The sequence below is a fragment of the Cryptotermes secundus genome, unplaced genomic scaffold (assembly GCF_002891405.2).
Source record: "Cryptotermes secundus unplaced genomic scaffold, Csec_1.0 scaffold49, whole genome shotgun sequence".
NCBI lineage: Eukaryota > Metazoa > Arthropoda > Insecta > Blattodea > Kalotermitidae > Cryptotermes > Cryptotermes secundus.
The window spans coordinates 3,018,633-3,030,657 of record NW_019744106.1 but is presented as its reverse complement, the minus strand read 5'-3'; the positions used below and the strand labels follow the sequence as shown (position 1 = coordinate 3,030,657).

General features: G+C 38.7%; 1 protein-coding gene across 8 annotated transcripts in view; it reads left to right on the top strand.

The window, feature by feature from the left end:
* The window catches only part of LOC111874342 (solute carrier family 12 member 8), a 49,926-nt gene that overhangs the window by 17,661 nt on the left and 20,240 nt on the right, over positions 1 to 12,025 (top strand). For all 8 annotated transcript variants that reach the window (XM_023869767.2, XM_023869773.2, XM_023869770.2 and 5 more), the window contains 4 exons: positions 3,656 to 3,887; positions 4,775 to 4,976; positions 6,837 to 6,937; positions 9,674 to 9,807. In XM_023869767.2, the coding sequence (XP_023725535.1) occupies positions 3,656 to 3,887; positions 4,775 to 4,976; positions 6,837 to 6,937; positions 9,674 to 9,807 (669 nt within the window). The remainder of the gene's footprint in view (positions 1 to 3,655; positions 3,888 to 4,774; positions 4,977 to 6,836; positions 6,938 to 9,673; positions 9,808 to 12,025) is intronic.

Sequence of the window (12,025 nt, the reverse complement as noted above, 5' to 3'; positions counted from 1 at the left end):
CTTCTGTAGTACCGCGTTTTGCCACTATGAGCGCATAGAGCTAACATTCCTGAGTCGATAAGCCGACTACCATTGCTTCAGAAGGTAAGGACTAGTTTCGGCAGAGTTTGTAGTGACAACTGTTTTGTGTGATCATCGTTTTTGCAATGGCTGATTTTCGTGAACAGCGTGCGGCGGTGAAATTCTGCTTTTTGCTCGGGAAAAGTGGAACAGAAACTCTTGAAATGTTAAAAACGGTGTACAAGGACGATGCTGTGGGGAAAACTCAAGTGTTTGAGTGGTTTTCCCATTTCAAAAATGGTGAAATGTCAATTGATGACAAACCTCGTTCTGGTCGTCCTTCCACGGCCCGAACACATGAAAATGTTGAAAAAATTCGTGAAATCATCAAGGAAGATCGACGACGGACCATTGAAGAAATTGTGGAGCTGTCGGGAGTGACTTGGAGCTCAGTTCAGCGAATTTTGACAGAAGATTTGGGAATGAAAAGGGTGGCTGCGAAATTCGTGCCACGACTGCTGACTGCTGAACAAAAACAAGGTCGCGTGGAAGCATGCTGTGCTTTGAAAGAAGAGTCCCGAAATGATCAAAATTTTTTTCAAAAATTATCACCGGTGACGAAACCTGGTGGTATGCTTACGATCCTGAATCAAAGCAACAATCAAGCCAGTGGAAGACTTCAAGTTCGCCTCGCCCCAAGGAAGCTCGTCAGGTGAAATCAAACATGAAAACAATGCTGATTTGTTTTTTCGATGTGAGAGGAGTCGTCCATTCAGAGTTTGTTCCGCAGGGTCAGACAGTTAACCAGGCTTTCTACTTGGAAGTTTTGAACAGTTTGAGGCGGAAGCGGCCAGATTTGTGGCAGTCGGGTGACTGGTTTTTCCATCATGACAATGCCCTTGCTCACACAGCCCTGTCTGTACGACTATTCTTGACCAAAAATGGTATGACCCCTGTTCCTCACCCTCCATACTCACCCGACCTTGCCCCATGCGACTTTTTTTTGTTTCCCCGAATGAAAAGAGACATGAAAGGAAAGCGTTTTGCTGATGTTGCTGAGGTGAAGGAAAAAACGACGGAGGCGCTGTCAAGCATCTCAAAAGATGAATTTAGACAATGTTTTGAAAAATGGAATAAAAGACTAGACAAGTGTATTAGTGTAAGTGGAGAATACTTTAAAGGGGATTGAAGGTTTGTGCTTAAAATTTGAATAAATGAGTTTAAAAAAAATAAGTTCGGTTTCTTTTGGGTACCCCCTCGTATGTTCCTTTTTGCTGCATCTTCTGGAGGGACTTATGAATTACTGAGAGAAATAGTTCTTTCACCTACTCAAAATGTTGTGGTAATCTGGAAGCAGATCACCATGTTCATCCTTCACCAAATTAGTTCTAGGTTGGTAGCCCTTCTTGAATTCATTTATTGCTCCATGTAAGTCTCTAATGTTAAATGTTCTTACTGTGTGTATTAAGTTAATGTATTTTGTCTTTCAGATATTTGCACTTTTTGATCCTGAAATGTCTTCCAGCTTAACATCTAACATTGTTCAGATTAACTCCATTTATTTGGCTTGAATCCTGTAACCGTTGGAGTTTGGCATGTTTCCTTTGATCTCATAGTTGTGAACATCCTTTGTCAAATCATAGCTTATGCTACTTCAGTCTGTAACAACCTACAGTCTCTTTGACTGAAATTTTATATTATCTGTAATAGTTTCCTGAACTCTGTTAACATGCACATCATCATCAAAGTTTTCAAAAACTGCAAAACTCCTTGAGATTTTAACCTGATTACCTTTTGTCTCATGTAGTTCCTTGATACTAAATCTCCATATCAAATTTATGTATTGTTCATTTACATGTTACCAGCATCTCCCAACTTTTCAACCACCACATTGTGATTGATGTCATATTCTGCTTGCCTAAAAGATCAAACAAGTACATTTTAATGCCTTCTGTCTATAAGAATGTGGCCAGTCTGATTTTATGTCTTTCTGTCATAGGATGTCCAAGTAAATTTATAAATGTTGTGATGTGGGAACAGTATACTTCTGACAATTTGATTTTTGGAAGTGGCCAGGTTTACTGCCATTATCCATTATCATTACTAATTTAATGTAAAATCTCATTCTCAGTTGTTCCAGCTTTCTCATTGAAGTCTCTTACCAAAATTTGCATGTGGTACTGGGGAATTGATTGAATACACTTTATAGTTCTTCATAGTAGCTGTCATGCTTATCATCAGTTTCATCCTCTGTTGGGGCATGAACATTCAGAACATTGATATCCCAGCAGCAACATCTTAGCACTACATACAGCTTCCTGTTGCTACCAGACCCCATTCTCAATTGCTGATAAAGTTGTGTTATGTACAAAAATTCCTGTCCCTAATTCATGAGTCTCATTCTAAAATAATGTATAGTTCCTTGCTGGTTCAGTGCCACTCCTGTTGCATTCAACATCCTATACTTACACTATATCTAACTTATACTTTGGTATTTCTCTTGTAACTCTTGTCAGTGAACCTGGCTTGTAGAGACTTCTTACATTCCATGTGCCAACTCTCATGTCCACTTTCCTTTTCTTAGGCCATTCTGAAGAATCCATCAAAATCCAAGACCCTGTGTAACATATCAGAATCCTCTTGCTAATATTTGTCAGATATGTATAAAATCTTTGTTAATTTACATGCGTCAATTTTATTTTTGAATTTTGGTATTTTTAAAATCTTCAATTTAAATTTTTTTTTTTTCACTTTAAATTGAATATTTTAAAAATACCAAAATACCAAACTCAAATTGACATATGTAAATTAACAAAGATTTTATACATATCTGACAAATATCAGCAAGAGGATTCTGATATATCAGGACCTATTAACAATGGAGAAATGAACAATTGAGAAAGCTGGTGTTTATAAACTTTAAACTACGTGCAGTGTAACGGCTATGTGAGAGTATACACGTAATGATGGCCTTTTACAGCCGAAACCTGTAGTGTAGAAGAAAAGAAGACGAACTACAAATAGGATACCAGATTTCATGTTGAAGAGAAAGTTTGCTCAAAATTAAACTAAAAATATCAGTTTTTCAAAAAAAATTGACGTGATGGATCTTTTTTACTATTTTTTCCGGTTTTAGTGAGTAAAAATCTATAAGAAACAGTAAAAATATCCTATGCATTTTTTTGGTTGCAGACCTGTGTTATTTAAAATTCCATATTCCTTACAATTGACAATTAAAGTCCAGCTGCCAGCCTTGTGGTATAGGTAAATTGAATTTCTTTATTCCCAGATTACAGGACAGTTGACACTAATATTGCTGTTTCCTCAAGAATCTGAAAAGCCTTCATGTTTGGTTTGAGAAGGACTTGACCTTCATACACAGTTTAATGAAAGTTGGACATTTGGTTCATACCTTATGAATAAATGCAGCCAGACATACTGACATTCAGGTATTTTAAGTCCTTGAATGCTAAATAAGGTCTGAAGGATTTATACTAGTATTGTGGAAGTGCATTACTGATTCATTCTGAGATGACCACTGCAGAGGGACAGGTTTTAAAAATCTAACCCTACAAAGTTCCTGAACATGATGTGGTGATTGTGTCTTGAATAAATAACTTTGAACTGTTGTACCTTATGTGAATTGTTTGTTCAGGCTGTTGGCTGTGCTCTCTATGTGCTGGGATTTGGAGAATCTATGGCTGGGTTAGTTGGCTTAAAGTCACCATGGGCTGAACGAGGTTTTGCCAGTGCTGCAGTGCTGTTGCTTGGCATGATCAATGTTGCAGGGGTCAAATGGGTCGTAAAGCTGCAATTTGTATTGTTGCTTATTCTTCTTCTGGCTGGTGTGGACTTTGCTGTTGGCAGTTTCATCCACACAGATATAGGTAAGACACATAACTTGATATTAAAATTAAGTTTTTATATATATTTTACACTTCTGCCTGCCTGCTTGCTTGCGGCAATAGAAAAATGTAAATGCTTCATTTATGGTATGCTTCTTATCAAAAAGAGAGTGGTCAGTGGTTACTACAGATCTCTTTGTGTTGCAGATTGCTTAAAAGTTGATCACATATAGTCCGTTTTTCACTGCTGTTAAAAGGCATCGCTCTAAGTCATATGATCAGTCTAACTAAGCAGCTGACTGACTAACTGCTGTAACTCCATGTATCATATTCCTTCTTGAGAAGCTGATAATTGCTCAGATGATACAGAAATCCCCCACCTTGCATAGAGCCAAAGATTGGCTGTTGTGTTCACAAGAGCCTGCTAGTGGAACCTATTCTTAGCCAGTTGAATCTAGTGCATACCCTGTCATCCTGTTTTTAAAAATCATTTCAATATTACCTTCCATTATACTCCTAGGTCTACTGAGTGGCCTTTTGTCTTTAGTTTTTCCAACCAAAATTATTATGGATTCTTCATCTTCCACGTACAGTATGTGCTACATGCATTTCCAACCTCCATAAGCTCCTCATTATGTAATTTGTGGTAAATCGGGTGCTGCAGAAAGAAATTAGGTCTGATGCAAAATATATTTTACAGAAGTTTACATAATGTACAATACTCATACCTCCATTTAAAGTCAAGATTTAGTCATAAGAAACAAATTAGCACACTTATATTTGACTGGATCTTTTTTAGTCCTTGAAAATAACCCTGAAAGTTACCGGTATCATTAGCCTTTACAGGGTGTGCATGACACTGCTGTAATGGCATATGCATGCAGTCCAAGTGGCTGAGCACTCCTGAATTTCGTCATTTAAAATTTCAGCGAATGGTTTCTCAGGATGGATGTCAGAAAACCTTGCTAACAATACATTCCCTGATTTTCAAGAAGACAACAACTGGTTCACTGTATTTGGAGTATTCTTTCCAACTGTGACTGGTATCATGGCTGGCATCAATATGAGTGGTGACCTCCGACACCCCTCTAGAGACATTCCCAATGGTACTCTGGCAGCCATTGGTACAGGGTGAGTGTGTATAAAAGTAGAATATGTAAGAAATATGCCTTATGTCCTCTCCTGGCTGGTCTTTCTCTTCTTTGTGCCTTTTGTCTTGTTTAAACTCTATTGGTTATAGACTTGAAAGGATTCTGACGATGGTGTATACTGTACTGAGTGGTTACTCTCAAGGCTTTACTGATTCGGTTATCAGGTCCAAGGGCGGTAGTCGTCAAAAGAAAAAAGAGGAAAAGCCTCTTGGCACGGTGTACATCCCGTATGTCAAGGGAATCTCTGAGAAGTTCAAGCGCATAGGGAACCAGTACAATATTAGAACCGTCTTCAAAACTAAACACACTTTACGATCTTCGCTCGTGAGAACGAAACCAAAAAGGGATCCTCAACAGACGGCACAGTGCGTCTACAGCATTCCCTGTCAATGTGGCAGAAGCTACATTGGTGAAACAGGAAGACCACTGGCTGTTCGAATCCGTGAACACAAGCACAATCTTAAGCAGGGTCTTCTAGAGAAATCCAGGTTGGCTCAGCATGCATATGAAGAAGGTCACAGGGTCAGCTGGGATGAAGCTAGGATCTTGGAGATTGAAAGCAACAGCAGATACAGGAAATACAAAGAATCAGCTCATATGGCATGTTCATCCAATCCGATCAGCCAACCCAGTTTGGATATTTCTCCTATATGGATCCCCCTCATCAATGAAGAGGTTAACAAACCAAAAAATGTAATTTCATGAATATTAGTGGTTCCACTACTACTGCAAGTTTTTTTCCGGAGATTAGTCTGATTCCCGGAAGTCGCCATGGTGGCACGATTCTTTAACCATGCAGATAAGGCATGCTTTATCCAGTTTTTACTTTCGTTTTTAACTGAATTCATGGAATATAACCCATACTTCTGTTTCTTTACATTGTTGACAAGTGCATGTTTGGCACAAATTTTCTATCATGTTTTTACTGCGATTTTATTCTTTCCTCCCACTGACGGAACCGGTTGTCGGTTGTTCATAGGTTGTTTCTACAGATCAAGGTTTGTCCAGTGATTGAGACTAGCTCTTTCTAAGGGGCCCAACTGAGTAGGTTAAACCTTCCCTATACACCTGAAGACGGAGACAGATCCAGTCTCCGAAACGTTGTGGTTTTTTGTCTTTTTTATATGCCGGACGATGGGTGAAGTCCAAAATAAGCCAAAAGAAGTACTCTATTGGTTATGCCATCATTTTTGAGGATGACTTGAATTTTTTATTCCTTGTGAATGGTAACATATCTGTTCTTTAAATATTGGTCAGACAGCTGGATGTCATGCTTCAGTCCTATCAGATGTATTTTGGAATATGTAGTAACTGTTTTGTTCCTCATCCTTCCCATTTGAGAGAGATAATTTTCATATTATGATATTACACAGGCAATGGAAGTAACCTCTGTAGTTTTTACAGTGTCATTCAGTGAGCCAGTTAGTTATGTTCTTGATGAAACCCAACTTCTGTCTTTTATTCTCTCTAACTCAGCCATTTTGTTCTTGTTAAAGATTTCCAGTTCTCTGTGTATATTACAAGTTCTTATTTTCAATCAATATCCTTTTCATTTTCTGCTTTCTTTCTTCCCCTTATCCCATTTTCTTATATCAAAATTTCAGTGCTGTAAGTAAGGGAAGGCTTGTAAGTTTTCAGGATTTCTCATCTGTAATTGTTCAGAGTGTGGTCTTCTGGGATATAACAGCATGTTATATGTTTCAGGGGAATATGCTACCTCCCTTGAGGGTCAAGAGTTGTTATATTGTGGTGAACTCATTGACCATGAAAACAGATGAGAGCTCGATTGGGAATATGATGTACGCTCTGCAGTATGTACCATGATTCTTTTCATTTTCAGAACTTTCCTGTACCTAGTCTTTGTACTTGTTCTTGGTTCTACGTGTGAACGTACTGCACTTCTGACTGACTACATGATAGCTGCCAAGGTGTCTGCAGTTCGTAAGTATCACTTGTTCATATGTTTCAAGTTGTTATTAGAGCAAGTTACTAAACACCATGGCTGAGTGTGCAGCATTACTGCATTGTGTTTTGGAAGTCACAGGTTCTGATTTTGCTCTGGAGACTGGCTGTCCTTAATGATATTCCCCAGTCCATCCAGGCAGATGCCACAATAATAATTCAGATTAACTTCCTTCTTCATCCATTCCAGTACATTTTTCACTAATCATCCACTTAAATGGGTCGTTAAAGAAACCATAAATAATTAGAGAATGTTCCTTTATATGTTCTGTGGAAGTCATTTGGATTTCATTGATATAAAATATGCCGTATATAAGTGAAACACCACCTATTGGGTGCACCAATCAATTGGCTAAAACTCCTCCATATTTTGGAGGTCCCGATGTTCAAAACTTGCCCAGGAGACCAGTTATTTGGAGTAATTTTTCTTGTTGTGCTTTTATTTGTTTCTTCATGTAAATTCTTGGGTAACACTTTAAAATACACCAAGACTTCTACTTTCCTTTTCTTCCTTAGTCTTCATTCACAGATGTCATACCATGATGATCATAACCAGTGCAGTTGAAAAGTGTGGTTAAATAACAATCTGAAAAGAGTAAGGCCTTTATAAATATACATGGTTCCCAACATTAAGCTGCTGTTATTCATGAAATAAGTTTTTGTGCTCTAGGACATGGCACAAACTTCGCCGACAAGTGGCAGTCGCTTGGTCGGTATAGTTGATTTGCGGACTAAAATCACGGAGTTTGGTCTTTGTTTTGGAGGACATGAAACACATGTATGTACTGACTAACACTGATGTTACATTTCCCAGGAGTTGTTGTATAACTTGAAATCACAAAAGCAAAATGTTTTGCTTTTGATACTCGGTTATTATTCTTTCGTTTTTATCATTTATTTCTTAATCTTGCATTTTTTATGTATCATATCTTTGAATGATTTAATTATTTGAACTGTGCCAAATTCTTCAGAATATTTATTGGCCACATTTATATTATGAATGTGTTCTGCATTTTGCTAGTGAGACATAAATGTATACGTAGTTTTTGCAATAGTTATATCTAGACCAATCATTGAATGATATCAGTGGGATTAAAATCTTTTTTGTGCTTTAGCTTCTTTCTGTATGCCTTACTTATAGTGACTTTATGGGATAGTATTGAAAATCACTGAACAGTAGAGTGAAACATTGATATTACCAGAATTTATAAAGCATATAAATCACAAATTCTAGTGAATACAGATAATATATGAAAATGGTTGAACTGTGTGACCACAGATCTGTACCTTAACTGCACATTTTGTGTAACACTGTATAACACTAAGGTTTGAATAATAATGTGGTACAGCAGTATGTCTTCGCCTTTGGAGTGCTTATCATCCAAATGTGAAAAGTAACAAAGAATTTAACATTTTCATCATTGTTAGCATCATCTGAATTAAAGAGTTAGAGATATTCATAGACTTACGTAACCCATTCTACTTGCCACTGACTGCTAATGAGGAACCATCTTTTATGAGTAAACATCCCATCCACTATTTTCTGCACACTTTCAAGTACCACCCACACTCTGCCCATAATACAGTATGTGGGAGCTTACCACAAATCTCCAGAACAGGTACCAACTTCTGGTCATCCAGCAAAGGGAATCAATCGCTAGCCAATCAGCATGGACCACAGCAGCACCATTGCCTCTTGGATTGGGCAATCCTAGCGACTGCAGACAAAGGGCTTACCTCTGACTCGCTAGTCAGTCAGTCGGTCCTACTGTTACTTTCAGACAGTTCATCTGGAGTGCACACAGCAGCAGCAGCAGCAGCAGCAAGTCTCCTAGCAACAAAACACTCAGCCGACTTCAGGAGGGGTTGCCCAAACCCATTGGGAAGTTCACCACAAGTGCTTACCACCCTGTGGCCAGCTCACAGTCCCCCCGGGTGCCAAACAAGGAAGACTGCCATTGTTAGCACAAGCCAGCCTGCTGTGGCTGGAGCTTTGCTGCCATTCATCAGGCATGCCATGCCTTAAGAGTTATGGCCCTTCTCAGGGCCCCACAGTACCTCACTAGTTACTGCACACTGCCTTCTTGTCTGTACGCTCTTCTTCTAACAGCAATAAATATCTGTTATAGAAATTTATATGATCTACTTACTGGTGCCTAATAGGGTTTTGTGTTTTCCTTTATGGTATTTATGTTTTCACTAAATAAATTCAATGTTATTATTGTAGACCAGAAGCAGATGTGTTCCATTCAGTTCCCAGTTTTTTCACGTTTCCTTGGGCTTCCCTAGTAGCATATTGTAAAGTGAAGCTGAAAAACCATTTCAGTAACACACCATCTTTTTTCAGACATTTCTGAATAGGAGATGCATCAGATAGATGTATACCTATTTGGGCTACCATACATTGTGTTCAAACACATTTTAATTTATTCTAAAGGGTTCTGATTATGGTGTAAAAACTCAGGATTACTGGATTTTTGGATCAGACAATGGCCAAAGTCCAAAAGCCCAGTAATCCCCAAAACTTAATTAGTCCAACTTTGTAAGAACTGTTTATATGGTAACAGAACTCATTAAATTGAAATTGGCCCAACTGGTTTGGTAGATGTCCCAAATTGAATGAGAATATTGGTAATATTTTCCTCCTAACTAAGCCATAGGCCTTCTTTAAGTTTAAAAATGGCAGAATATTTATATAAATGAAAATGTGTTCAGGCTTCCTTCTCCTGGCTGGTCTGTATGTCTCCTCGATGTCCAGCTGTCTGGCTGCAATGTATGGGACTCCTCGTGTCCTGCAGTCCATTGCCAATGAGAATGTTATCCCAGTCATTCAGATTCTAGGCAGAGGGGTGAGTCTAATACAAGGCTTAAAATTATTTTCTTTTTCTGCATGTTTAATTTATGTTAACTCTACACTTCTTAAAGAATTCCAGTATAGAAGCCTAACCTGAAAGGAGAAACTTTATTTCAATAATATGATTTGAGCTGTGACTTTTGTTCACTATAATGTTAGTTGAAAGTGTGGTTTTATAAAATTATTAACTTCCCTTAACTCTTTGACCGCTCAGGCACACCATAGAGCTACTGTTCTTAAAGTTCCATGATTGCTTGGTGGAAAACTTTGTTGCACACAAGACCCATTGTACTTTCCTGAAATGGTCATCAAACAACAACAAAAATATTTCTTGTGAAAACCTATTATTTCTTCTGAACATCTGTATGCCACACCTGATGGCATTTATTGACAGAAATATGGTACTGATTGGTTAACAGTGAACCAGTCTCTTCAGCTGCAGCTGATTTATTGAAAGTAGTGGGCGCAGAAACTTCCTTTTTGTGAAGACGCATTCTGAAGGGAGGGGAGGTCGCAGAAAAGTAGAGATAGGCTCGGGGAACGCAGCAGTCATGGAAGTTTCTGTCTAATGCCCCTCAGTAGGAAACATGAGGTGGATGAGTGAGCAACGTGTGTTTGCTGTCAAAGCCTATTTTTCGAACAACCATTCCTACGTGGCGGTGCAGCATGCGTTCCAAACTCACTTACAAATTAAGCCCAGAGGTCCGGTTCCTGACTGGAAATCGATTGTTTTGTGGGTAGAGAACTTTAGGACAACCGGGAGTGTGGTGAAAAAATCATCAGGATGACAACGGACTGTTACAACGCCAGAAAATGTGGAGGCAGTTCGACAGTCGATTTTGAGATTGTTTTTGAACCAGCTCTTGAAGAAATGCATCTGGGAAATGTCTGGTTCCAACAGGATGGTGCCATGGCCCACACACCCTGAGCTTCGATGACAGTTTCGAGGGCAAAGTTCCCCGGACGGCTCGTCTCGCTTCGAGGTGACATCTTGTGGGCAGCGCACTCACCTGATCTAACGCCCTATGATTTTTTTTTATGGGGATACCTCAAGACAGAGGTTTTTAAACATCGCCCCACAAACCTGGTTCAGCTGAAGAATGTTATTCGGCAGGAAGTAGCCCAAATTCCAGTGCACATGTTGGAACGTGCAGAGTGGAATTTCAGATAATGGTTGCATCAGCGCACAGAGAACGGTGGCCACCACCTTCAAGATATTTTGTTTAAAACTACATGATTTAAAACTTTAAAGTATGTTCTTTCATTAGCTGAACATAAATTTTGTCTATCAGCAATAATTTTTCTTTTAGTCACCTTCAAAAAAAGGAAATTTCTGCGCCCCACCCTGCAATATGAGCTGACCTAGTTGGCACACGATCTGCAAATCATTAAGTGGCATTAGTTGAAAAATTTTAAGAATGTTGTGAAAAACTGAGATGATGTAAATGTGGCACAGCTTAAGTGGTTTTTCTGTGAAATGGTGATTTTTTAGCCAAATTATCAAGATCTTATAAACGCTGAGAAGAATTAGATATTTTTGGTGTAATGCATATCAGTTAATTTGATTTGTTTCATTCTGGTCCGTCACACTAACAATTACAAAGACAAAAACAGCACCATCTAGTGTGACTGTTTAAGCTTTATCACTTGAAAACTCATCACCCTTACATGTTTTGATCCCTACAGATCATCCTCAGAGGGCATCAGTACTTATTCCCAGAAATTACTATTACAGTAGGTGTTAAATTATATACATACACATATAATGTCTGAAATACACAATGTTCAACTTTTCACAGTCACAGCAGCCTTCCTGGTATTAAAATTTTTAAAGTTTTTGAAAAATTTTGTTGTTTAAAATTAAAATGTATAAACCATGCAGGTTCGTGTCAATTCTCCTATTGTCTTTCTTGGAGGTGGCTGATCTTGTGCTGCCTGTCTATCTTGAGAAAGGAGATTCTTAGTATTGTCCGTGTTTGTTTGTGGCTTGCTGTGTTGTTTTCAAGTGATAAAGGCGTAGGTGGGTGGACAGTATTAAAATGGATCTTGGATAGGATGGGATGGTATGAATTGGATTGATCTGGCTCAGGATAGGGACCAGTGGAGGGCTCTTGTGAACATGGTAATGAACCTTCGGGTTCCATAAATTGCTGGGAAATTCTTGAGTAGCTGCAGAATTGGCGGCTCCTCCAGAAGGGCTCAGCTCCATGAGT